This window comes from Orbicella franksi, chromosome 14 (genome assembly GCF_964199315.1).
Source record: "Orbicella franksi chromosome 14, jaOrbFran1.1, whole genome shotgun sequence".
NCBI classification, from domain to species: Eukaryota; Metazoa; Cnidaria; class Anthozoa; order Scleractinia; family Merulinidae; genus Orbicella; species Orbicella franksi.
Window position 1 is genome coordinate 8,464,162 of NC_138158.1, and position 27,400 is coordinate 8,491,561.

At 39.7% G+C, this 27,400-nt stretch overlaps 4 protein-coding genes across 12 annotated transcripts in view; 3 read left to right on the forward strand and 1 right to left on the reverse strand.

The window, feature by feature from the left end:
- Nucleotides 1-10,186, forward strand: part of LOC145468446 (3',5'-cyclic-AMP phosphodiesterase 4C-like) — a 51,049-nt gene extending 40,863 nt beyond the window's left edge. For 8 of the 9 annotated variants that reach the window (XM_081452168.1, XM_081452170.1, XM_081452167.1 and 5 more), the window contains 12 exons: nucleotides 83-122; nucleotides 443-541; nucleotides 1,112-1,180; nucleotides 1,348-1,443; nucleotides 2,229-2,328; nucleotides 2,883-3,037; nucleotides 3,651-3,773; nucleotides 4,097-4,201; nucleotides 4,755-4,835; nucleotides 5,417-5,657; nucleotides 6,194-8,265; nucleotides 8,449-10,185. In XM_081452168.1, the coding sequence (XP_081308294.1) occupies nucleotides 83-122; nucleotides 443-541; nucleotides 1,112-1,180; nucleotides 1,348-1,443; nucleotides 2,229-2,328; nucleotides 2,883-3,037; nucleotides 3,651-3,773; nucleotides 4,097-4,201; nucleotides 4,755-4,835; nucleotides 5,417-5,657; nucleotides 6,194-6,411 (1,327 nt within the window). In that variant the 3' untranslated portion in view covers nucleotides 6,412-8,265; nucleotides 8,449-10,185. Of the gene's footprint in view, nucleotides 1-82; nucleotides 123-442; nucleotides 542-1,111; nucleotides 1,181-1,347; nucleotides 1,444-2,228; nucleotides 2,329-2,882; nucleotides 3,038-3,650; nucleotides 3,774-4,096; nucleotides 4,202-4,754; nucleotides 4,836-5,416; nucleotides 5,658-6,193; nucleotides 8,266-8,448 lie in introns of all 9 variants that reach the window. The other variant, XM_081452165.1, reaches the window with a different exon arrangement.
- Nucleotides 9,228-10,202, forward strand: LOC145468738 (adenosine receptor A2b-like). The gene has a single exon (XM_081452441.1). It carries the CDS (start codon nucleotides 9,228-9,230, stop codon nucleotides 10,200-10,202), a length of 975 nt encoding a protein of 324 aa, XP_081308567.1.
- A 1,475-nt stretch (nucleotides 10,203-11,677) lies between these two features.
- LOC145468943 (ATPase ASNA1 homolog) lies at nucleotides 11,678-27,397 on the reverse strand. The gene is made up of 9 exons (XM_081452658.1): nucleotides 27,202-27,397; nucleotides 26,719-26,866; nucleotides 25,726-25,783; nucleotides 24,494-24,584; nucleotides 23,121-23,271; nucleotides 22,236-22,343; nucleotides 21,121-21,265; nucleotides 14,773-14,831; nucleotides 11,678-12,389 (listed from the first exon to the last, which is right to left on the reverse strand). Exons 1-9 carry the CDS (start codon nucleotides 27,327-27,329, stop codon nucleotides 12,270-12,272), a joined length of 1,008 nt encoding a protein of 335 aa, XP_081308784.1. The 5' UTR covers nucleotides 27,330-27,397; the 3' UTR covers nucleotides 11,678-12,269.
- On the forward strand, nucleotides 17,275-21,087 carry LOC145468944 (melanocyte-stimulating hormone receptor-like). The gene has a single exon (XM_081452659.1). The coding sequence runs from the start codon at nucleotides 17,335-17,337 to the stop codon at nucleotides 18,232-18,234; it is 900 nt and encodes a 299-aa protein (XP_081308785.1). The 5' UTR covers nucleotides 17,275-17,334; the 3' UTR covers nucleotides 18,235-21,087.
- Nucleotides 27,398-27,400: the final 3 nt, after the last annotated feature.

Consider the following 27,400-nt stretch of genomic DNA (forward strand, 5'->3'; position numbering starts at 1 on the left):
GGTTAATTGATTGATGGATTGTTTGTTTGAGTACTTGCTGAGGATTTGTTAATATATATATTTTTTATTATTTCTTTCACAGATTTGGGGTTGAAGTATCTAATGAAGCCGAATTAGCGAAAGTGAGTTTTCCTTTGCACTGAAACACATACCTGGAGTGAGAGTCATAGAATTTCACTTTTCAGTAAGCAAGTCTTGAGAGTCCTGTCAAATATGGATTAATATTGAAAAATTATGGTTAATTTAATGTGTAGTTTGGACAGAACGTTACAATACATTGCAAACAGCCTCTGTAATAATTATCCCTTCGTTTCTGTCCAGTAAGGCTCTTTCATTTGATGGCCTAAGATCTCTAGGTGCCATTTTTGTTGTATTCTTGTAGTCATGAAACATCCTGGAGAAATTTGACACCTTTAAATTCTGGTGTACTTGTTTTTTTCAGGTTCTAGAAGAAATCAACAAATGGACATTTGATGTGTTTAAATTACATGACTTGACACAAGGGCATCCCTTGCTTGCAGTCACGTACACAATCCTGCAGGTTAGTGCTCGCTCTACTGCTCATTCACGAACAAATAATAAGATTATTAGAGCGATCACCGTAACTATGGTAATCACTCTGGCCAATCACAAATTCCAAAGACAATCCGGAGAACCAATCAAAACTCGAGGTAAATAGATGAAACCGTTTAAAAGCGCGGGAAAACGTGAGCGAGCGAGTCACACGATTCTTTTTGTTAGCCGTCGTGAAACGCCGGAAACGCGAGCGAGCCAGTCACACGATTCTTATTAGTAGCCGTCGAAAAATGCGGGAAACGTGAGCGAGCCAGTCACACGATTCTTTTTGGTAGCCGTCGAAAAGCGCGGGAAAACGTGAGCGAGCGAGTCACACGATTGGTTTTGGTCTCACTTCTGACTGGATGACAAAGTGGCGCGAGTATTTAAATCCAAGAAGTGCAAAACTAAATCAAATGCTAGTGACTTTCGACACTCTAGTGAAAACCGATGTAGTTTGCTCACAAGTTTCATTTGTTGAGGTGTTGCTACATAGTTTTTTTTTTATGAATTTTTGTTATTATTCTAAGACATTTTCCACCTTGATTTGTTTCAGGCCAGAGATTTATTAAAAATATTCAAGATAAAACCCACTACGTTTATAAACTATATGTCATCAGTCGAGGTATGTAGATCACACTACGTATTTTAAAGACCAGTTTGCATGTGACAAAATCAGCTAATATGCGTGACCTAGCGTGACAGAAGACGATTTGGATATGCGGCGACAAGACTGCTAGTGCATATACTAGCAGGGTTATTGATGTTCAGTGTTTTTATTTTACTTTACAGAATCATTATTTAAAAGATGTCCCTTTCCACAACTGTACACATGCAGCTGACGTGACGCAAACATCTCACACGCTTCTTTCAGCGCAAGCTTTTGAAGTAAGTGTGTTTGTACTGTTTGATATTTTCGTGAAGCTCACAAGCGTTTCTTGAACACAATGAAGCGCGCTCTTGTGTTCTTAGTTTCTATTTCTGCGATCGAGTTTGAGGTTTTTACTATATGACATGAACCGAGGTTTTCGCTTCGTTGATTTATCCAAACCCGAGTTCTTTTTTGCGTATTTATTAACCGAGACGAACGAGACGCAGTCGAGGTCCTTAATTACGCTGAGAATGAACGAAGCTAATTTCCGAGCCATCTTGATCGAACAACTCCGGGCCGACAAGATAGCGCCATCTTGCCCGTTTGGGTAGCCATGAAAGCGCAAGATTTCGATCATCTATCCCGCTCGCAGAGCCAGCCGTAAGATAGATGTTTCTTGGAGTAGGGACCGAGATAACGAATCAAATAAGTTGTTTATTTTATCTCTCGCTATGGAGATAAGGAAAACATTTCATGTTAGTGCGGGAAACGGTCCGTAACAGTTGGAATATACCCCCCTCCGGGGGAAGGGGGGCTTCCACGTGGAAAGGTCGGGGATTCTCGTTGAAAAATTTGAATCCTTGATTTGTACCCCTAAGCGAGACGACGAACATCCCCGACCTTTTCGTATGGGAGTTCCCTTAGGGGAATATACTAAGAACGTAACAACGAGCTCGAGCGATTATCAGTGATCCCTGTATCGGCGGACAGTCTATGATAGCAGTGCTTATCAAACTTACAACCACCCCTAGTTTCTGTTGAAGACTGAACTGAATGTTTTCCGTTTGCCTCTCTCTGTTAGTCTGTCTTTACCGATCTTGAAGTCCTCGCCGCCATCTTGGCTAGTGCTGTCCATGATGTTGATCACCCTGGAGTCAATAATCACTTCTTAGTGGCAACAAGTAAGAATAAATTTATAGACACAAAACCCCATTTGGTGATTTCTTAAAAATCTTAACATAAAGTGTAGCTCCTTCAACGATCGCTGTTCTGTCCTGTGGGTTTCAGGCCCCGTCCTCACTACGCTGGAGGAATTTGAAAACGGAGGTTTCACTCTGAAAACGCATCAATGGTTTTCGTCCACACTACGCCGGAAGAATTTAAAAACGCAACAAACGCCGGTCATCTTGGATTTGTGTTTGAGGAAAACTCGGTCAGGGAAATCACATGATTATCGCGACGCCATCGTCAGTTTCGATAAGCTTCGTTTTCAAAATGTTTTCCGTCCACACGAAAACGAAACACCGCCGTTTTCAAATTCCTCCGGTTTGAAGAGCGTTTTCGAAAAGCTCCGTTTTCGTGACGGATTAGTGTGGACGGTAGGCTTAACCGTAGAAATAAAACTGCGTTTTCAAATTTCTCCGGCGTAGTGTAGGCGGTGCCTCAGTTGGCCGAGAAATGGTAAGATAACCTCTTGATGTTCGACTTGTTTTCCTAATTTCTTTACCGTCAACAGATTCTGAAATGGCGCTGATGTACAATGACGAATCCGTTCTTGAAAACCACCACTTGGCCGTGGCATTTCAGCTTTTACAGCACGAAGATTGTGACATACTTGAAAACCTTACGAGAAAAGAAAGGCAGACAGTGAGGAGAACGATTATTGAAATGGTGAGTTGATTCTCTTCTTGTAAAATTTAGGCGAGAAATGCAACGCGAGATCCCAACGGCGTTTACACAGCTTCGGGCAAAAACACCACGTGTTATAATTAGAGTGTGCATTACACTGATGATTTGTTTTGTTCGAAAGATCTATTCTCCTTAATGCTTGTCATACTTTCTTTTAATACATTGGGAGAATTTAGTGGTAGATCAAGATAGTGGTGAGAGACACGGTAGCCTAATGTTGGTGCGCTCGTCTTTGGATCGAGTGGTCCAAGTTCGAGCCCTGGCCGAGGACATTGTTTAGTTTTCTTAGGCAAGACACTTGACTCTCACAGTGCCTCTCTCCACCCAGGTGTATAAATGGGTACCGGCGAATTTAAAGCTGGGAAGGGGGAGGAGGGAGGGATAACCCCATGATGGACTAACAAACCATCCGGGGGAGTGAAAATTCTCCTAGTCGCTTTTTGGTACGTCAATCGGGATTAAGCGCCGACCTTGCAGACTGGCAAAATCTCCTAGTTGATGGTTTTCTCAATTCTCTTTACCTGTCTCCCTGGCATCGTATGGACATCGTAAGGAGAAACATAATATCCATCTCTGGTTTCAATGATTTTTTCAGGTACTCGCAACTGATAACGCAAAGCATATGAGTCTTCTGGCGTCTCTCAAGACCATGGTTGAAAGTAAGAAAGTAGCCGGCAGCGGAGTACTGTGTTTAGACAATGGTACCGATAGAATGCAGGTTGGTAATGCTTTTTGTAACTGGATTAGAATGGTTTAGAATCGTTTTTGGGGCACTCGCCTCTCACCAATGTGGCCCGGTTTCGATTTCTTCCCGGTGCCGTATGTGGGTTGAGTTTGTTGTTGGTTCTCGCCTTGCTCCGAGGGTTTTTCTATGGGTTCTCCGGTTTTGTTCCCTCCACAAAAATCAACACTCCAAATTCCAGTTTGACCAGGACAAAGAACCCGCATGAAAAACCAGCTGAGGCTTATGTGGCTTCCTCTCTAGATATTGTGATTGTTTTTATTTCATTTATTTATTTACTATATTCATTTGCCCATTAGGTTCTTAAGTGTCTGGTGCACTGCGCTGATCTTAGTAATCCCGCAAAGCCTCTCCCGATGTACAGAAAGTGGGTGGACAGGTTAATGGAGGAATTCTTTAGACAGGTCAGTACTGCTGCATTGAGTCCACCTCTGAGTCTACAAAACTAAACAGTCCTCCATTTTTAACTCGGAAAATACCAGAACTGTTTTTCAAGTTGCAGTTGTTGGGGTGAAAATGTCACTCTTTCACTTCTTCGCTTTCTGTTTTCCCCCGATCTGATCGTGGAGGCATTTTCTTCATCACTAGCAGCGAGTTAGTACAGGTCTGGTCACTAAATCAACAAACATGATCTGTTATTAGCGTTAAAGGGTGGCTAGAGAGGTTTTGCTCGTAGAAATCAGGAGGAAACGCTTTATTCCTCTGCCACCTACCTTTCTCTCACTCCTCCTCTCAAAAAAATTCCCTTATAATTTCGCCTCCATCTTGACATTATCTCCTTCCGTCTTTCATCCATTGCCTTTCTCGCCTTCTACCCTCCGACATTCTATCGCTATACGTCAGTTCCGATACTGAGCTATTAGCTTAAAGTGAGGCAAGCACGTAACCGATCTGTTTCTATGAACATTAACTTTAACTACGATTTAACTCATGAACTGTCTTCTGTGAAACAATCAGGGTGACAGAGAGCGTGACATCGAGGGCATGGAAATCAGTCCCATGATGGACAGACATAATGCCTCTATAGAGAAGTCACAGGTATGAACCACTATTTGAATTCAGTTAAGATGATTTCTTTTCTGAAGATTTCTTGAGATCCAAAACTATAACCACCCTCGATCATCTACTGCTATTCGGAAAAACAGACCGCGCTTCCTTCCTCGAATTCACTAGGGAGTTTAAAGTAACCACAACGGCCACGCCGAGGACAACGTCGATTGAAAAATGAATTTGCATTTTGCCTACGAATCACGCGATACTCGAAAGTCGTTTACTTTGTTTATCACTGTCAACTGAAACTATCACGAAACTAAATCTGGGACAGAGCGACAAATTTGAAATAAGAATTTAAAAAATTAGCCGTCGCGGTTCACGTTCTCCAGACAACGTACAACTTGGTCATTTCATGTTGTTGTTTTGCAGAGGACGGCGAAGAAATGTACCAAGAATTATAACGCACGTGCACAGCCATTGTATTGCTCATTAAGCCTTTACTTAGTGACGCTATCGTTGCCGATGTCCAATAAAGCGCTAGTCAGTGAATTCGTGTCGACAAAACAAAATTCTCTTTACAGTGAACCCTTTGAACAGTTTGGTTCTTCCTTTCCCTCCCCTCCCAGGTGGTGTTCATCGACTTCGTTATTCAGCCGCTCTGGGAGACCTGGGGCGACTTGGTTCATCCAGACGCCACGGAGATCCTGGAGCGGATCGAGGACAATAGGTATTGGTACAACGCGCAGGTCCCGAAACACGAACAGGAGAGAAAGCCTGGGGAACACAGCTCCTCAGGCAGAGAAAAGCGAGTCAGCTGGCAGGGTACAAGGAAAGAAGCTATTGATCAGTCGGAACCTGAAACGTCAGGTGAGGGTGTGATCAATGTTGTGTTTCTCCTAACAGGATCAGTGTTAAATCAGGCCAAAGATGAGGAGAATATCAAAGTCGATCCAACTTTATTACTGTTTCTTTGTTATCGATTCACTACATGGTATGTTTTAAGCTACATATATACATGTTCAGGAAGAGTGCGTTCTCTTTCAAGATGAGTTTTCTTTCTTTTTGTAATACAAAAAGTTTAAGAGAAAACAACAGATCTGTTAAATGGTATGGGTAAAAACTGTGAAATGTCAAGCTCAATTAAGGCTTGAATGCAATAATTCAATAAAAAAAATCGAAGCAAAAACGTTAATGATGGCGGGCGCGCGAAAACATTACTGATCCGGCCTCAGCAAGGGGGGAAAGCAGGGAACCCGCGTCGGCAAACGCGGGAAAACGTGCGTTTGGTTATGTTCGTCACCTAATTGGCCGAGAACAAATATATCTCTGCTCTGATCGGCTAGGGCACGCATCTCGTGTTTTAATGAGCCAATCAGCAATAACTTTTGTTCTTTCGCGTACAGATGATGACTGTGAGCGGAGATTGCAAAGACTGAGAGAAGTGGCCGCTATTAAGTCGGGCGATCTTGCCAAGTACGCGAGCAGTAGTCGCAGCTGCGAAGCGGACGACGAGTTTGATGACGACGAGGAAAAAGGCGGAGAGGAAGAAACGGACCCTACAGCTCAAGAAGACAATGAAGATGATGAAAACGAAGACACGGAAGATGCTAATAAGGATTAGAATCATCTAATGCAAGAAAAACAAGTGCTAGCGGGAATTTCATCTGAAGCGATTGAATTTCTTACAGATTTTCGGTGTGGAATTTGTTCCAAGAAGTTTGAAGTCCTCCAGTTGCTTATCAGAAGACCTAGAGAAATCAAAAGCAATGGCAAGTGGGACTGTAGACTCGAAGCTTTTGCCAGGCGATTCCGAGTTGCATAGTAATGGCCTTAAATAGACGCGCTCTTGTTATTCACGTGGTGAACACTGTTTGGACGTTCTTCGGTGTCATCTGATCTCTGTGCAAAAGGAAACAGTCATTTGCTGCGAGCGAGGTTTACCAAGAGTTTTAACAAGAATTTGCGCTGTGGTACATTCGAACGCAATTGTAGAAGAACGTTTTTAATTTTTGTCTTTAAGTAAAATTGCGTCTTGATTTCTGTTTTCGGCTTCGCTGCACAGCCGGGTTGGACTTGCGATACAAGACTTCAATCGACTGGGAAGGATTAAGTTATTTGCTTATAGAAGGAGAGTTTGGTGGCTGGCAAAAAAAATGTCATCTGTGAAAATGAATCAAAGCGATTTGCATTTCGTCTTAGAAAGGGTATTTTTTCCCACTGATGTCTTCTTTTCAATCCTCATTTTACACAAATGAATGCTAAGGAGAGAAGTCATGCAATCCATAGTGCTATCAACAGAGGACTTCAACTCGGAACCTCGATTCTGCTTTTATAAATAGTTGTAATGTGTATTTCAGTTTGCGGTGTCTTTGGTAAACCACTGTAATTTTATTTCTGCCCGTCGCTGAAGTGAACATCTTGGAACTCATCGTACTGTGAAATACTGGCATAAGCCTGTGAAAGGATTTGGTAAAAAAAAACCAAGAGTGCCAACAACCACAAGAGATGCGCGAGTTCTTTTCTCCAGACAATTTCCTTGCCCTTGAAGAAGTTGAAACCCTTGTGCATAAACGCGAGTTCTAAACAGCGAGATCATGTTCAACTCAAGTGCAGCCCAGACTCCTGTCCTCGAAAGCCTGGAAACGCTCGGTTTGAATTTTAACTTAATATTGTATTTATTTTACTTGTACAGAAACAAATGTTAATATCGGTTTTGTATTTAATCGTATCACGGACCTTGAACAGGACTGTAAGCCCCAGGGAACTGAATCGCGGGGAAAATACCGATCTAAAATTGTATTATAGTGCTGTACAAATTGTGAATAGGTATTCTGTGCGCCGAATTGCAAGCCTGAAAAGAAACCCAATAGATTATTATTATTATTATTATTATTATTATTATTATTATTATTGTTATTGTGTACAAGTGTACAATGTCTTTCGAACGTCGATTACATTAATTATGGTGGAGACTTATCGGAGAAATTAAATAGAATTATGCAATGCAAGTCTCAGTTCATAATAAAAGATACATTAATATTGTGCTTTTGTGTGGTTAGACGTTTAATGATTTTGAGTTATGTAGATTGATTGTCACGCAACGCTTTGCTCCGCTTAAGAGGCTTGCGTGACTACCAAAATAAAAGCTGTGATTCAACAAGATCGAAAGCGTACCATTAGATCACTGGAAACCCAATAATGACAGGAGTCCGGAATTGGCCTCAAACCATGCCTTGACATCGGATAGAAAATCATGAACTTGGCATAGCGATTTAGAGGTCGTTAAGTTGGAAAATTTAATGGTCATTGAGAAAATTTAGGGTGGAAAATAGAAAAGAGTGCCTTTGCAATTATTCTCATCCTTTCAGGATGAGAAAAACCAGGACGCCATTTCCGATCAGTCGATTTGGCGTGAAATTCAAACGTTCTTTTGCCGCCGTCAAGAACCCGTCAATTTGTTCTCTAGCTCATTTGTGTGCATACACCTTATCCCAAAATGGCCGCCATTTAAGTAGTCTTTTGTTTACTTGCAAATTAGCCCTTGTTGCCTCGTTCTTAAACTTGAAATTCAAAAGAATATTTTCCCTTAAACGAGGCAAAAAGAGCTCATTTTCAAGTGAACAAAAGAATGCTAAAATGGCGGCCATTTTGGAATAAGGTGTATTGGGCTCCACAGTCGTTTCTTGTTTTTCTTGGCGCAAAGATCGTTCAGGAGACTGGGAGCGAGCAAGAAAGCGCGACCGAGAGCTGGTAGTGAGTGAGTAGCGCGAGCTGTCCTCCCCATGATACCCTGCGCTCCTCCTCACAAGTTAATTACAGTATTATAGTTCGTAATACCGTGCGAGCAACTGGGGACGAGGCATGTGTGCACACCACGTGTAAAGGCACCTGTCTCTGCTATGGTTTAATTTAATCTAGAATTTGTTTCGACAATATTAACTTACTAACCATCAATGTAACCTAAGCTTGTGGTAACTGGTATCGGCTGTTTGCAATGCAGCGAAGGGAATTCCCTAACTACTGGGCAAAGATCTTTTACTGTTTTCTATAGATCTTTCGCATCAGGTCTGCAATGACTGGAGAAGGCTGTTTAAGAGCTTTTTTAACGCCGGACTTTTTATAGCAAACTGACGTCTTCGTTTTATTTCGATCAGTCATAAAGAAAATTAAACGTTACTCCTGTCATCTTCCTTTTGACAGAAAACTTCTTTCAATTTTCATTCCGGCCGAAAAAGTGAAGTATGTCATGTCATAAATATATTCAAAAAAGACATCTGCCTTCCTTTGAAGAACGTAAACAGATTAGTAGCTGCCGGAGTAATCATATTGGGCAGGTGATCCAGTTGGTCGCGAGCAAACAAACTAACTAGTACCTCAGGTTCGTGTCAAACACACACTAATTTGCTACAGCACCTTACTGAAGTTTCACTCGATATCATGAAGAAATCACCTTGCGAATTATTGCTGCAGTACTACCCCAAAATCTCCGAAGTTGACGACCTTCGTTCGACGTTGATCGCTAATTGTGTCCTCAACGTTTTCTTAAGCTCCACTGCTATCTTGTTTAACACTGTAACACTACTTGCAATACGGAAAGCCTCGTCGCTGCCAAAGACCTTGCGAACATTGCTTGTGAGTCTTGCGGTTTCCGATATTTGTGTTGGACTATTGGGTCAGACTTTATACACCTCACTTCTGGTCAAGTCGCTGCAACTAAAGATTATCAACTGCGGCATCTACATGGCTTTTGACGCATTGATGGGTGTATTTTCTATAACTTCGTTCGTAGGCGTTGTGGCTGTCGGCGTAGACAGGTTCTTGGCAATTCACCTTCATCTGAGATATCACGAACTTGTGACTTACAAGCGTGTTGTTGCCGTGGTGATCTCAATCTGGCTGCTTAGTGCAACGCTGCCTTTCATAGTGATGCTGGGGTTCAATGTTTTCTCTGTGGTTATTTCCATTTTTGGGGTTCTTTGTTTCGTCCTTACATTAGCAATTTACACCAAAATATATTCAGCCGTACGGCGACACAAGACGCAGATCCAGACCCTGCGGGTAGGTCAAGTTGCACAAATCGGCGAAACTGCAAATTTCGCTAGCGTCGTTAAATCTGTCGTAGGTACATTTTACGTATATCTGGTTCTTTTGGTTTGTTATGTGCCTTATCTCATCTCCTTGGCCATTATCGAATTCAATGGCCCGAACATCGGTTTGAAGGGATTTTTTCTCTACTCATTTACCCTGGCATTCCTCAATTCATCTCTGAACCCTGTTATTTACTGCTGGAGATTGAGACACATCCGACAAGCCATCATGGACGTACTGCGTGACATGTCTGGCCATGAAAATCGTCCACACCCATTCACTATTCCCAGATCTTCGCGGGAAAATGATGATTGTATCCATTAGCCAATCAAATTAAATCAATCAATCGGTTTGTTGGTTGGTTGGTTGGTTCGTTCGGTCGATCGTTCGGTCGATCGTTCGGTCTGTCTGTTTGTCTATCGTCTATTTATCCCTTTATTAGTGTCAAAATGTGGAATGACTTTGCCCTAACAAAAATTAAAAGTAACTGATGTAATTTGTTAGAGCGCTACCGACTTCCCTCAAAGGGAATATCCGGACACGAGATTTAACTCATTTTAGGGTCAGCTATGCTATGCCACGATTTTGATCTACCGCATGTAGTATTTGCGGGACTAGGAACAACATATAGACTGAATGAACACAAACGCAAAAGAACGAAGTAAAACTGAGTTAAAACACTGACTATGCTCATAAATACGTACGGGAAAGAACAAGGACACATATAGCAAAGAAAAAAAAAATGGCTGTTCTTGTTCCTAATAGGCTTCGTTAGGTTTGCGAGGTATGGTGGTAAAGTTTACAGCCGCCATCTTTTTTTTTCTGTAAAGGATTACAGGCGTCTAATTGTAGAAGATTGTAAATTTGTTCACCCAATAGGCGCACGGAAAACCAATCAATTTCTTTGCTTTAAACTAACACGGCCGTCTAATTAACTTTGAATACTCAGCAATGTTTCTTTTGTTAGTTTGGTTCCGCCAAAATATAAAGTAGGTTTGGCTCATAAAATGTTCCGCGTCTGAAGAAGCCACATATCTAAGAACATGAATCCCATTCGCAAAGCAATGCTTTGGAAAAGAGTTGACAAGAATCTAGTTCTAATTGCATTGCTTAGTTTGAAAAATTCAAACTGCGATTGGATATACGCGTTAGCAGACTGTGAGTAGTCCCTCTTTCGCTTAGTCCATCGTGCGTGACGCGAAAGGAAACCGCGAGAAACAAATGGCCGCGCGAGATCCGGGGGACGAGAAGCGCGGAATTCTTGCCCCCAGTTTTTCCTCGTGCTTTCGTTCGACGGACTAAGCGAAAGAGGGACTAGTCTAAGTCTACGTGTTACAGTCGCTATTTACATTTTGTGATCATCACACTGTGGTTTCGCAATGCCGGGAAAACTCAGAGTTCCTTTCGTGAAGACTCCATAGAAAATATTAAATTTACTATGGATAGAAATTTGAAGCCGTAAACAACGCAAGGTCTCTGCCACACCTCCCACGAAATAAAAAAAGGCGCTCTCTATAAAAGGTCGGACAACCAATTCATCAGTTTTGAAAAACTTTAATTAATTCTAAACAAGCAAAGGACAAGGTACGAATATCTAAAACCGATTAATTTGAAAAACTGAGCCTGGTACCTAAAGCCTGGTTTTCACTAGCGACGCAAACACAAGCGCACAAGCACAAGCGCAAGCAATAGGGATGACCCGAGTAAAAACGAAATTCGACGCAAACGCAAGCACGAGCAAAATCATCCGAACCTTCCAAACTGTTTAGGCGCGAGGTAATCTGGATCCAGTGTTTTCATTGGCCAAACATAACCACGTGTGGTAAATATCCTTGTGCTTGTGTTATGCCTGAGCGGTATTTCGTTTTCACTTGTTGCAGCGCAAACGCAGGCGTAAGCGCAAGCATAAGCGAGGGCATAAGAAAAAGGAAATAATTTGATCCTTGTGCTTGCGCTTGTACTTATGCCTTCGTCAAGGCCGTTTTCATACTGAAATAAGAATAATGGTGCTTGCGCTTGTGCTTGCGTCGCTAGTGAAAGAGCATCTAAAAGTTAGTAAGTTTAGCTAATTTCAGGGTTTTTGGTTCAAACACAAACATGTAATACACCTTTAAAACGCTGTGATTTAGGAGAGCTTTGTATGGTTTGGTACCCAGTTCCTTTCTCGTTTAAAACATGGCTAATTGCGTTCCAACGTATTATAGTGACATCTTAAAGAGACAGTCTATATGATATATGACATGCAAGAGATTGCGGACCTATATTTTTGCAAGTGATGTTGTCAGCGGGGAGTTCCAAAACACTGCAGCTGAATATACACTTGTTTCCCCTAAATATTTTATTACGATTGTATTTTTTTACATTGTATACCGGGTATTTCCGTTATACATTTTATTGCGAGTAAGGAGTCATAAGATATTTGGAAAACTGTTCAATTTTCGGTTGGCCCCGCACCTCGTGTGCTAAAAGTGGTAAGCAGATAACGTGAAAGTCTTCGTACAAATCTTGAATCTGAAAACAATAAAATATCAATAAGAATAAAGGAAACAAGATTCCCATTCAAAAGGTGTCTAAAACAAAACAGAAAAGGTTAGATATACTGCTGTCATCAACTATGAAAAAATGCCCACAAAATGATTTCAAATTTAAGATTGCATGTCTCCAACACGGAAGTTCTCTTGGTGCGTCACGTAATAGTCCCCAACGAACACCGTTCGTTGAGCACGAGTGCGTGACCAGCCAAATTCTAATCCCAAAGCTTGCAACTCAAAGGAGCTACGTCACGGTTTGCGCATCTTGAATAGGTTAGCCTAAATTTCTCAAGTTCGTCGTTTGTAATCCATGTCAATCTTCTCCATCCTTTGCCATCTTTGTTCATTTTTGGCTTATTGTTATCTCTTTGGTGTTTTTTCATCTCAGTAATCTACTATTTTCAGGTTTCCTTCAATTTGAGGTAATTTTGTGCGTGGCAAAAATACTCAAAATACCGTGACTGAGCTCCGTTAAGGTCATTCGTCGAAACAGAAGTTACAGTAGTTTTCATTCAAACTTTGCTCATTGCTTGTTGAGCTTATGGGAACTTAAACTTTGAAATAAAAAGAGAAAAGAAATATAAAAAGAAAGGGGGAATGTTACATTTACTCCAAAATGCATTACAATTTAAGCAATAGCGCACTCTTTTCCGTGTTTACACAGCCTCATGTAAACACCAGGGAGATTTGGAGAATTCGAGACAGTTCTGCAAACCCGAGACACAGTCAAGGGTTTGCGTAACTTTCCAGAATTCTCCCAACCCCCCAAGGGTTTAGATGAGGCTTTGTAAACACGGAAAAAGTGTTCTATTGCGTTTAGAAAATGTGCGAATCTAAAACGTCACAACCGTGTTTACATACTCCCATCTAAACATACCTATCGACCAATGAGAGCGCGCGTAGTATCTCAGCTATTTTGTAAATCAGACTTCGTTTCGTGGGAACAGAAAACATAAGGGGAATTAGAAAGCGAAATACAACGATAGATATACTGCATCGACTTCAACGAACAATTCAAGGTATGTTTTTATGATGAAAGCACCCATTTTAGATCTAAATCGACATTGACTCGGTTTGCTCCCGGCATGCAGCGCTCTTAAGGCCACAAATTTATATTTCACGAACACTGGCTAAGTTTACCTTCCGGTTATATCAATTGTTCTGCTGAAATTATTGCATATTCATTTCATGGAAAGGTGATTGCTAAACCCAAAGTAAGAGAAATCCTGACAGGTCACCTTACTCGTTCATCAGAAAAACCACAGTTTTTCTGTCTGGCGAATAAGCTGTATAAGGAAAAGCGCGCCATTTTTTTCTACGCGTGGAGAGAGCACAATGCAACACTTAGGAATTTCTGGTTCGCAAACACTCCAAACGACACTTCATTTGTTTCGAAAGTCCGGAAAAGCGCCGGAGCTTATTCAGATTGCCCAGGTATGAAACGAAAAGTAGCATTTCTACCCCTCATTTCCCGAAACAGCGGCTGGTAATCGAATCCACTGAATGTGACGCTACAAGCCTCGTAATAATTGTTGAAACACTTCAATTTTCACACATTTTGTCCCTCCCCACCCCAGAGCAATGTTGAAAAAACACTTCGAAATGATACATGAATGCATTTCGCCATTTTCCAACATTAAAAGGGGAAAAGGGGTTTTGACACGTCCTTACTAGCTGGTATGATCGAAATTCGAAACATTTGCATGTATTTCATTTCAGTCTATCTTTTCGCACGTCTTCCGACGCCCGCGCTACTTGCGGCTCGCGGCTTCCCATATCACGCTTGCGCTATTGCGTTGCGTTCTTTGCGTTCTTCCCCACGTTTTTTTTTTTTTTTTTAGCAAAGGAGAGACTGCTCGCAGTCTACTTGTAGACCACTGTTGTACCCCACCCCCCGTCTTACAAGCATTAGGGAACTTAAGCACGCACGTTTTTGAGACGCGGACGGTAACCGGAAGTGAGCTTTTTTCACTTTAAACTTGTCCTCACACAACCATATTCACATTGCTAAGTATCTTTTCTTCATTAGAGATGAGTAGTATAAAAATCTGGGGGACAATGCGGTCTAAGCATGCGAAATCTTCTCTTCCGGTTGCCGTCCGCGTCTCAAAAACGCGCGTGCTTAAGCTCCCTATTAAATTTCCGAGAGACGCAGAGAAGTTAAGTGGCTTGTCCAAGAATATAACGCAAAAAAAAAACAAAAAACACCGCTTCCGACTAGACTAGGCTTAAAACCAGGCGCACTAACTACGAGGCAACTGCACCATCGTGCAAACCAGTGCTAACCACCTGGGAAATCCCTTATCGATTCTGCCAATAGAAAAATATATATGAAGTTAGTGATGATGTTGAAGTCTCTTTACCTGCTCAAGATATTTGCTTTGTAGTTTGTGTCTAGATTCACATAAGCCACACTTCGCATCTAAAAAGACAGAAAACAAAACACCGTGTTCTCAGTAAGTTACATTACAACCATCTTTCCAGGCCGGAATATTTGTCGGACAGGTTACCATGACCCTGTAACGCAAAACAAAGTTTAGTAAGTAAGTAGGTGAGTCAGTAAGTAAGTAAGCTCTCTACCTATAGAGGATAGCACGAACTCCGTTAATCCGGTCACCAACGTGCCGCGAAAATCTGGCCGTATTAACGGGGTGGCGGTATTGAAGGGGTTCTTTAAATAAGAAAATGACTGACTGAGCTTTTTTTCGGGCTAGAATAAAGTGGCCGTAATAACAAGGTGACCGTAAGGCGGGATTCAACTGTGGTGAAAAACACTAACGCACTTGTGGCCCTATATATCATCTGATTAAAAATAAAGGATGAATAGTACAGAGGATTACGAACTATGCATAATAATACAATCGAACCTCTATTAAGCGGCCACTCTCGGGGACGAGACAACTGGCCGCTTAATAGAGGTGGCATTCACCCGAAAACAACGTTGGGCGTGGTCCAGTTTTCAGTTTATCAAATATAAGTAGAAACAAATGCAAGTGGAGAAAAAGTAGAACAAAGATGGTTATAATACGGTTCATAAAGTTAGCAAAAGTCAAAGAAACAATTAAGTTTCCACATTGTCATTTTTTTATCTTCACCTGGCTCAAAACGTCCAACTTCAAATCTTCCTGGCCGTTTAATAGAGGTATAAAACAAAACAAAATCACCCTTGGGACGGCAAGAAGCTGGCCGCGGCCGCTTAATAGAGGTGGCCGTTGCATAGAGGTTTTTATTACAGTGTATAGCTGACAATTTTTCCTCCCAGAGTTTGGCTGCTTAATAGGGGGCCGCTTAATAGAGGTTCGACTGTATAAACGAGATAAAAATACATTCAGAACTTCTAAAATTCAAAATTTGAAAATAATACTACACGGAATATGGGAGGTTGTTTACCATTAACTTACTCAAAAATTCCGGAAATTTCGGTAGAGGGTAGAGCTAAATAGTGAAAACCACTAACAATATTGTGGCCCAGTATAAAAATAGTACCAAGGATTGAAAAAATGGAAGACAATTAAAAGCGAAGTGCAGTGGTGCTACAATTCTGGTGAACGCACAGACGAACAACTTGTTGCTTGAATTTCATTTTCATAGACAGCTTAAACCATCGCTTTTCTTACCATGCGACTCTTGAATGCGGTTTTTCAAATTGCAAACCAGCTGATGTTTCAAGTTTCAACCAGGTCAATTCCTTGCACTCGAAAACTTTGCCGAAAACCACGTTGCTGCCATGTACTCGTTAACAACAAAAGACCTATAAGCATTTCTTGTAGGTTTAAATTAAACCCTTGAGTTAAAAGAAAAGACAAATTAAATAGGAAACTACCAAAAACTCTCTTCCGTTGCAAAGGCCTCACTATATTTTACTGTCGAACAATCGCATTTGTTTATTTGGAATTGAACGCTGACGTTACATATTTAGCTTAAGCAAGTTCGGAGGCAAATAGGCGCACTGAACAGATCTAGACAATTCGAAGGTAAAATATAAATCCATGTTTTACCAGGAGTTGCCCTCGGGGTCGCGGTCGTCATTGCTTAAGTTCATTATTCAAAACTTCATAAAGCGCTTGTTTATTAACTATTCCCTGGAAGTATATTAAATAGACAGGATGTCAAAAAACATAAAAAAAAAAATGTAAATCAATAGTTAAGGTAGAAAAACTTACAAGTCAGATGACCTTAACATTCAAAACAAAGCCATTTATTACCCTTGTTCATTTGAGTTAATGTAGCGGCAATGCCGTTAAATAGATCAAAACAAAACCCTCCCTTGATGATTTCCAACACCTAATAAAAACATTGCGAATCTTGCATTATATGAATGCAATTAAATTTAGAGATGTTATTCATCTGAGACATAACAATTCGTCTTTCTTAAATAAACACGCCTCTTTACATTTGGCACAGCACAATAGACGAAGTTGAATGCATCTTGGAAATACGTTTCCATTGTGATCATTTTTACAAAATGTGTACCTCATTTAATACAAGCATTTCTGTTTGAGAAAAAAAAATGTTTACGTTTGGAACTAAAATCGATTAGACTGCACCCTAAAACAGCTGCTTTCTTTCTGTAAATGTGTTTTAATTTCCACCACACCGGTTTGTTTTCAATCCTTAACCGCAGTATCTATTTTGAGTAAATTTACAGCTGTTTTCTTTTCCTTTCACCCTTTTGAGCTTTCCTGCCTGACCCGGAGGTGTGTGTGTGTATTTTTTCCCCCGGAAAATGAATATTTATTAGGGAAACTTCACGCTAAACGTCAGGAAAGATTAATTAAGATAGAAACCGATATATACGTCAATGCATCAGTTTTAGCGCGCCGTCTCAACCCAGCTCAAGAAGTCAAGGGCAATTAATTCGTCGTTTTAGATGAAAAAAAGAAAAAACACCGCCGAGCTGGGTTCATAGTTTTAAAAGTTAAACTATGATCAACTTCGAAAACGACAACAACGCCTCAGGAAACGAAGACTACGATTCTTCTGAACCTATTGTCATCATAAACTGTCTTCTAAACGCCGCCCTGATGCCCGTAGTCATTCTGGGCAACGCTTTGGTCCTGGTCGCCATTATAAGAACGCCTTCCATTCGTTCCACATCCATGCTGATGCTTTGCAGCCTAGCCGTGTCGGACCTCCTTGTAGGTATAATGGTGCAACCGTTTTATATCGCGCACCAGCTGACGAGAGGACAGCTTCTTTATCTCCTGGAGGGAAGCATTGGCCATTCTGTATGTGGAGTTTCGTTTATGACAATCACAGCAATAACTGTGGACCGCTTCATCGCGCTTCATTACCATCTACGCTATGCAACACTGGTCACCAAGTCCCGCGTCAAATACACTTTAGTATCAATATGGTTTTTCAACTTCGCTTTATTGGGTTTCTACTTTTGGAACAGGCGGGTTTATCAAACTCTGTTGGGAGTCATAATTGTAATTTGCTTCATAGTTTCCACATTTTGCTACATCAGAATTTATCAAATTCTCCGTCATCATCTGGCAGAGATCGAGTCTCAGCAACGCGCGGTGCAAAGTCTCAATGCTAGAAACCATCATACGCACACTGAACGCTTCGAAAAAAGCGTAATGAGTACTTTTGTATTCTACATCGCTTTATTAATATGTTATATTCCAATGTATATTTTTTTGACCCTTCGTGGACCTCTGTCCATGAACTGGCACCAAGAATGGAGTTTCTCTGCCACTTTAGTGTTCAGCAACTCCGCAATTAATCCATTTTTGTATCGCTGGCGTATTCGCGAACTTCGAGTGGCCGTTGATAAGACAGCGAGGCTGGTGCTCTGTAAAAACCCCGAGGACGGCTAAAGATTTTCCTTCCAAAGGAAGATAAATATGCGCATTGAGAAATATTTTCGCTTTCGGGTGATAGTTTGAAGTTATGACTATGGCTTGGTTGAAAACTGAGAATCATGTAAATATACGAAAGAAAAATACGACATTCGTGGAGCCTCAAACGACTAGAAGTAATAGTAGTTAAAAAGACTCATTTCCAAAGGTACTCGTTTAGGAGATAACAGGTGCTTTTAATATTTTTTTGTATGCTGTTATGTTTTCCTGGTAGTCTGTGTAAATTTCTCGGAGAAAAGCAAGATTAAAAAAAGCAACCAAGATTTAAAAAAAAATCTCTATATAGTGTTTCAATTGCAGTGAAGCTGTTCATTATTGGAAGGTAACACTATGGAAATTCTATGAATATCAGTAGTGATAATGCAAAGGGTTCAAATTATTTCCGCTAAAAAAGGAAAATTAGTACTTGACTTAAGAATAGAAACTGCTACCTCAAATACCGCAAGTTTCGAAGGTGTAAATATGATTCGACCCCGCCTCAAGGTAAAGGGAGGCCTTGGGATTTCGGTTTTGCGGATTTGGCCAATTTTTTGTTCGGTTTTCGTGTCTTGTGCGGGTTTTCTCCAATTTAGTCTTTGGTTTTCGGTTTTTGTCAACAATGATGGCGGTTTTTCGGATTTTTCTGCCCAATGCATTTTACGGTTTTTCCGGTTTTGATAAGGAAGTTACACCCCGCAGTCCCGCTAAAACTGTAATTCCAAGGTTAGAGGATTGCATGACAAGCCTACTAGTCTCTTTAGCAGCCGTTATTTGGGTCGTAACAGCTGTCAAGCGGACTATGAAAAGCTAAAGATAACATCAAGCAAAATGGCTTTTTCTCAAATATCACACGGCTTGTATAATATCTTGAGGACTTTGACCTTAGACTGTGGACCATCGAGTTTCTATTGCTCAATTGCGAGTTGTCTCCCCTTTTCGTCGCGGGAATAACATTGCCCTTACTCGCTCCGTTCAAAAAGGAGAGACTGTTAGGTTGTAAAATGGGGCTGCCATGGTGCCTACACAAGTGAAAATTCTGACAATAGCAATCAAAAAGTAACTTCAGAATGTGGTGTTTCTTTTAAACAAAAATCGCCTAGAATCATTTTATCGTGCAATTCTTCCTAGTTTCACATTGCTATAGGTCTGTGGAGCCGATTTACACAAAAAAGAGCTTTTTAGACTACGATGTGTTCTGCACTAACGAGGAAATACGCAGAAAGAACTTCGGAAAGTAAAACAAGTTTAGACGTGTAAAATTAAATAACAAAGAGAGATTCTGAAGACTACCAAAGCTTGTTAGTGAGGGCTTTTATTTCGGTTCTCGGTTTTGGACGAAATTTCCCGCGGTTTGGCGGTTTTCGACGATTTTTTGCGCGGTTTTTCGGTTTCTAATAGAGGGTGGTAAAGGGGGGGTATAGATCACGTTTCACGGAAAATAAAGCAGCCCTTTCACAATTCACGAAAAATACAACATTGGCATTTCACGCTCCACGGAAAATAAAAGAGAACATTTTGGAAAATCACGGTTCACGGCGACTATGGAAATCACGATTCACGAGGAAAAAATTAGCCATTTCACATTTCACGGGAAAAAAAAGGGCCGATCGCGAGTCACGAAAATACCCTTTACCACCTTCCTAATAGGCCCCCACGCCCCCCTCAAGGTAGAGACCTCAACGCAACTTGCTACGAGAAACAGCGGAAATAACAGATGCAACGAGCTAGCTCAAAATAATCCAATGTGCGTTTTAAATCATCCCTATTCCAAAGGCAACATCCTATGTTTTTTTTTGTTTTAATGTAATGAAAGGAAATCGAGCAATTTTATTTTTTGTGGACAAAAACTTTGTACCAGAATAACTTTAAGTATCTTGCAGTTCTTTTTGCATTTTATAAAAGCTTAAGATATAAATAGCTGCCTAAAATAACACCAAAAACAATTTCCCATGAGAACTTGAGAAAATACATGTTAAAGTTCAGAGAAATTGTGCAAACACAGGTAAAATTTCGTCATTAATTTCATTTCACAAGTACTTTCAAGTGTTTCATTTGAACTTCAAAATTTGTTTTCGACTTTTCTTGTTGTTAGAAATAAGGGTTTTTTTTGAGAAGATATTTAAAACAGTCGTACAGTTTGTAATACGAATATTCCCGGTACAAAGTTTTTGTCCACTTGTAACTCGAACTTCTGCTGGCTCCTTGTTAACCTGAACTGCTTTCTGTAATTCAAAACCAAATATTTATCAGAGTAACTTCATACGGAAGGTTCGATACACATAAAAGCACGTTTTAGCTACTTGGAACTCGCTACGCGCGCCAGAAGTCGACCTAGGGAAATTTAAAACACGTGCCACATGGTAACTAAGCTCGATCGTGCTGCGCACTCACTAGGGCTAGTCTAAAAAAAAAACCCGAGTTATCACAATTTTTTATTAAGAAATAGAAAGCATATTCCGTGTTTCTATCAAGTTGTAGAAACACGAGTGGAAGTTTGGGAAAACGAGAAATCAGATCAGATTGCAGTAAATGTATTTGCATTAGTATAACATTATAGAATTCCACTAAAACTAGTTAGAAACAAGGGAGAGATTACGAAAATGTTTTCCACTTCCTTTACAAAATTGAGGAGCAAAGAGACGACCGTCACTCGTTTGTTGTGATTCTATTTACACACATCGCGATAGTTAGAAGTGCGTTACTATAGAGTTATCGAAACACAGCTTTTACACGCAGCTCTTCAGTTAGTCAATTCTAAGACAAGTGATTCACTTCCAAATTCTCCAAGTTTATACTGAAGAAAAGAACGATACAGCAACTATTGAGAAGAATCTATATGTTAAGCGTAGCACAACTCGTACTCACCTTTTTTCTTGCTGGGGTAAACCAGTTGATTCACAATTATGTTATGCGTATCGATTTCGGCCTTTGCAAGTTCTTGTACTAATCTCTCTGTCTCGAAAAGCGACAAAAACTCCGCTATGCACACACATACAAACGTTGTGTGATCCTGAAAACAAGCAAACACAAAACAAAGTTATCTATTTTAAATAGCTCGGTGAAAACTAATGCTGTTCAATAGAGGAGATGAACAAAAAAAACGGAAGAACGACCAAACGACGAAAGAACGAACAAAACGAATGGACGAGCGTACGAACGAACGAAAAAACGAAAAAACGCACAAACGAACGAACGAAACGAAATAACTAAGCAAACAAATGAACAGACGAATGAACGAAACGAAAGAACGGACAAATGAACGAAACAACGAATGTAAGAACCAACAAATAATGAACGAGCAATTAAGTGAGACAAACAAGTTTGGCCATGTGTATAGAACGTAGTCAGCGTATTGAATATCACAACAGCGTAAAATTAGTGTGGGTAATCGAATGAATGCGAGTGCATATCCACCGTAGGAAAAAAGATGGCGGCTGTACATTTTACCACAATACCTTGCGAACCTAACACAGCCTATAAGGCACGAAGGAAGCCAAATTTTTACAATACTTGTTCCTATGCTGAGGACATTGTGTAGCCTAGGTATGAAGATTTTATAACTTTTCTGCACGTTTTTATGAGCGTTGTTAAGGTTTTCTTGCGCTAAGAACTATGGGTAAATGAACCAGTCGCCATCTTTTTTCCTACGGAGGATTAGGGATTTACACTACGAGTAGTGATATTTGAAAATTCTCTCAAAATTACACGAGCTTCTTAAAGAAGGAAATGTTACCAATCTTTTCACGAAAAAGTGTCATTACGGGTTGGTTATTAAGTGGAATCTGAAAACATGATCCAATTAGCAAAGCATGACAAAAAATTTGCTCTCTTTCCTTCATCCCTGCCTCCAGCCTGAAATTTATTTTTTATCATTCTCCACAATCTGAGACAGGTCAGTTTCTAAATCCTAAATGTGTGTTATCTTGTTATAGCGCAGAAATAATTTTGTATCGCGAGAGATTATTTTCTGTGATACATACCGGATTCTTAAACTGTTCACTGACTTGCCGAATAACAGGCATTGTGTCTTCTAACTTCTTAGTCATGTTATCTGCATTCATATCATGTATACCAAGCATCGCTCCAAACTAAACAAAAAACAAACAGACAAAAAAACCTTCAATTAGGCCCAGTCCACACTACGTCGGAGAAATTTGAAAACGCAGCTTTATTTCTACGGTTAGGCCCACCGTCCACACTAATCCGGCACGAAAACGGAGCTTTTCGAGAACGCTCTTCAAACCGGAGGAATTTGAAAACGCCGGCTTTGCATTTTAGTGTGGACGGAAAACAGTTTGAAAACGGAGCTTTTCGAAAACGATGACGTCACGATAATCACGTGATTTCCCTGACCGAGGTTCCCTCAAACACAAATCCAAAATGGCGGGTGATTGATGCGTTTTTCAAATTCCTCCGGCGTAATGTGGACGAAAACAATTTGAAGCGTTTTCAGAGTGAAACCTTCGTTTTTGAATTCCTTCGGCGTTGAGTGGACGGGACTTAAAGGTGTAAATATAGCTCAGTCTAAAAAAAATGATTTGTTAGAATTAACAAATATCGTAAAACACTTACTCATATTTTCAACTTTAAGTTGAAATAATGTATCAAAGTTTGACTATGTTCCAAACACCGAGAAGAGAGTTGAAAATACGACGCGTAATGGAGTATATTTCACGAATTTCGAGGTGTTTGGAAATGTTTTCAGACACGATCTGGAGTGTTCGATAGATCTTCTCAATCGAAACTTAAACTAAGGTGAAAACAAAGATCAGGAGATAAAATACGAAAAATCTATGCTAGTTAATATCAAATATCCAAACACCGTCGAGAAAAGGTGAATTATAAAACACGGCTGCATTACATACTTGTGCAACAAAAGGTCCTATACTGTTTTTCAGAGTCAGAATTTTCCCCAGGGATTTCTCAATGATCGACGGAAAGGCAAGCAGTCTGAGAGTGTGTCCGGTGGGCGCTGTATCAAATACCACAACACTAAAATCCATTGTGTTAACCAACCTACAAAGGGATGTAATCGCAAAACTAACAGTTAGAGGTGCACAAAACTCCTAATAATCCTTTCACTGCCACATTCAACCATCAGTTGTTGTGGCCCACTTATGTTTGTCTGACTGGATTCACTGGAGCCATTAAATTAACTAATGAGATTGCTCTATTTCTGGTTCAATATTCTCTAAATATTTGACCACATACTGTCCCGAATGATCGCACAAGATCACTCTTGAAGATTTTCTGGTAGTTTTATGGCTTACGTTTCTGAAAGAACTACTCTCGCGTAAAAGATTCCTTTTCTTTTTCCTTCCAACCCTCTTCTCCCTTCTGTTTTGTTCAACATCACACGTGAGTATACGTCTAGTCAGCTCCCAATCAGAAATGCGCATTTAAAGTTTGCCATGTTCTGCCAGTCCGTGATCATGGTATTTTTTCCAAACATTTTAAGTCGTGTAACAAATCTGTTATTAACCAAGCTTGCTCGGGACTGTATACTGGAAGAATATCGGCCATTGGTCTTTTTTGTACAGCCTCAGGCCTTCATTCTCCAAGTACGACCATTGAACGATGAGCAGTTCTTTCATGTGGAGCTGTTTATTATGCTGTACAAGGTGGTTCTAACTTTTAAGTCTGTGGATGAAACCCTAGTGTGTGACCATTCAAATGAAAGCTATTGAGCAGTACTTTCATGTGGGACTGTTTATTATGCTGTACAAGGTGGTTCTAACTTTAAAGTGTGTGGATGAAACCCTAGTGTGTGACCATTCAAATGAAAGCTATTGAGCAGCACTTTCATGTGGTACTGTTTATTATGCTGTACAAGGTGGTTCTAACTTGTACGTCTCTGTATGAAACCATAGTGTACGTGCGTGACCATTCAAATGAGGGTTACTGGACAGTACATGTACTTTCTTGTGGTACTGTTTATTATGCTGTATCAGTGTGGGACCATTCAAATGTCATTACTTTTAAGTCTGTTTTAACCTAAAAAATAGGATTACAAATTTTGTAAGAATTGGTCTGTACATGGTATTTCATGAAAGCCTCAGAGTTTCCTCCACAGCTTTCTTGATTGAACGTGGGCAGGTTTTCTTGAATTGTGTGATGTTGCTCTTCAGTTCTACACAACTAAGAAGGACAACAATTCAACTCGAAAATGCACTGTACATTAAGTTATCTATTCTGCACTCCAGTGTGTGATCACTTGTACTGCAAAGATTCTGCATACCTCATGACCTCAGCAAAACTCATGGCCTCATCAATACCAGGAAATGCTCCTAAAAGTTCCTTTACCATATTTTTACCCATAGACATTACATCTACAATGAAAAAAGTGAAAAAAATTATGAAAAGCATCAAACACAGTGACAATGATTCCATATTTTAAACTCTCAAATACTATTATCAACAAATGGAATATTATAGCTTCACTAACATCAATATCAAAATACAGAAAATAAATAAGTAACAGAGATAACTAGAAAAACTATGTACAATAACAAGTACTGATGTTAATGAACAACTGTGTACAAATTAATTCATTAATTAAACGTTTCTTAAAAACTTTTAATTAGTGTCTGTTATTTGCTTCAAATCCTCATTAAGGTTGTTCCATATTTTTACACCACAATAAAATAAAAGGTGCACTGGGTGGCAGCAATTCTACTAGATGGAATATTGAAGATGCCTCTATGTCTTGTCCATCTGTTGTGGATGGTAGATGTCACATAAACTGTATGCAATTTCGACCAACACAAATTGAATAGTTTTGTCAAGGGTAATATAGAGCAAAGAAGATAAAAATCTGGAGTTTATCTAACTATTGAATTCCATAAACTAGTAGGACTCAACAGCTCTACATGATAAAAACATATAGATTAATATGAAAAATTTCATTGTCAAATGAAGGGCAGAACTGGTATGAGTAGTGCATATTTTTTCAGTGTTACCTGAGTGAGCAAGAATATGAGCACGCATGAAAATCAATGTATAAGAGGAGAAGATAAGGAAACAATGTGTGAATCTGAGTATAAACATACTTTCCTGGATTGCCATTTCAAAATGTTTATTGTAAAATAATGTCTTAATTCTACTGAAATTAACAGTTAAATTGTGATGTGACAAGACCTGCTTATTTGCACCAAGGTAGCATTTTCTTTAAATGATATTTTTTAATTCTATCGTACTGTGGTTTATTTTTCTACAGAATTCTACATTGCCCTGGTCTCAGTAATTTCTTCCTTTTTTCTTCTCCTAATGCAAAAAAGCCATGATTGCGTTAGTCACAGTTAGCAAAAATAAAACATGGTTTTCTTGCTCTTATTGATTTCTTGCCCAATCACTTTTCATTGTGGATCAAATTTGATTGAAAGATAGAAAAGAAAAAATCTCTGGCCCAGGAAAATTTTACTAAAATTTATTTACAAAAATAATGATTCTTTTACTCAAAGAGTAATTTACCTGGCTCATCAAAAACATCTTCAGGAAGGTGGGAAAATCCAACATTAGGATCTATTTCCTATAAATAAAGAGCATTAGCAGTTGTACTGAGTCTTGTTGAGAGAATGTATTGTATATTAACTAGTAAAAATCTACTAGCACTGTAAGGCAAATCCAGATGTAGATAGTGAAAAGTCCAGCAGTGTGTGGTTGTTAACAAAAATGGCACCAAATTCTTTGCAATTTTGAAGTGTCTGTGAAGAGGATTTTGATAAAGTTTTCATCGACTAGTAGATTTATACTTAAACAATTAGATCATTTTCTCATGATTTCTATGCATGAAAACTTGGGCTGAGCCCTTGTCACCTGTCATTTGATAGAAATTGAGAACGAATAATCTAATCCGTAATTAGATTTTTAAGTCCATGATACCACTTCATACATTCATTTTGTGTCAACACTCTGCCATGGTGGCAAGGATTATGTGGCTTGATTACCCTTACAGCTATGCCGACTGGGACTGTTCCTGGTCGGTTCAACCTCCCCTGATTGGCTGAAGGTTGAGTTAAGACAAAGAATGCCCCCTTCATCCAACTCCTGCAGGTAGTGGGCTGGGCACAGGGCTAATCATCCCATACTATAAACAATAGCTGACTGTAGAAACCTTAGGTTCTATTTCCCAGTTGGGGAATTAGGGATACTAATAATTGCCACATAATTACAGTGTATAAATGAGTTAAGTTAACATTCTTTTTAACTGAATAATATGAGATTTGTTATGGAAAATTTTCTTTTGAGACAAGCAAACTTTGAAATGTGTGTTGAAAAATTTCATGGATTGTGATGAAGACATTACTTGCTTAACTAGAAAGATATTGGATAAAAACAAAAATAATCTAAAAACCCTGAAATTTTGTCTGCGTTTCTTGTCTCACAGCATAATAGCATCTTTCTCAAAAAAGCTGTTATTTTTTCTTCAGACTTACCAAAAAAAGAGCCATTATTTACGCTTACCATTGCAAAAAGATTGTCACAACCGTTCACTTTTGTTGGAACATTACTAAATTTTTGAACAAAAGCATCCGATATGTTGTGGGCAGGATCTGTTGAAATTATCAATACCCTTTCTCTTGTTTTCGCAAGTTGGAGGGCAATACTGCAACTAAACATAAAATAATGCAATTCAGCTTTCATAAGTAAGATACACGTATGTACATGTAGGACTCTTTCAGCAAATAAACTTAAGCTTAATATAGGTAGGTTATTCGTAAATGATTCTTGATCAATAAAGAATCTTAGATGGGTACATAGTTGAAAGCGACAAATACATAGGATTCCTTTATCCTTAAACTGAAGAAAATGAAAATCGTCTTTCAAAAAAACCTTCCTCGATTTCAAAATTGCCGATCAAAAAAAAAAAAAAATTGTCGACTGCCAGTCAAGCTAAGGCTTATACGTTATTTTGATGTCCATCGTTTTTATATCCTGATTGCCTACCTGCATGTTGTCTTTCCAACACCACCTTTTCCTCCGACAAAAATCCAGCGCAATGTTTCCTGATCAATGACATTTTGAATTGTAGGTTCTAGGGGTTCAAACTCCTCTTTGGCATCGGCGGCCGCCATCTTGAATGTTTCAAAATGATTGCGCGGTAGGAAGGACTAGGAGCTAGTATTTTGTCCGCTGAACAGAAAAC

What these genes read in the sequence shown, in the direction of transcription:
- LOC145468943 (XM_081452658.1), bottom strand. Translation starts at nt 27,329, where the DNA reads ATGGCGGCCGCCGATGCCAAAGAGGAGTTTGAACCCCTAGAACCTACA. An exon ending in GTTGGAAAGACAACATGCAG is followed by an intron (nt 26,867 to 27,201) that starts GTAGGCAATCAG and finishes TTTTATGTTTAG; the next exon opens with TTGCAGTATTGCCCTCCAAC. An exon ending in TTACCCCAGCAAGAAAAAAG is followed by an intron (nt 14,832 to 21,120) that starts GTGAGTACGAGT and finishes CTGTCTTTTTAG; the next exon opens with ATGCGAAGTGTGGCTTATGT.
- LOC145468738 (XM_081452441.1), top strand. Translation starts at nt 9,228, where the DNA reads ATGAAGAAATCACCTTGCGAATTATTGCTGCAGTACTACCCCAAAATC.
- LOC145468944 (XM_081452659.1), top strand. Translation starts at nt 17,335, where the DNA reads ATGATCAACTTCGAAAACGACAACAACGCCTCAGGAAACGAAGACTAC.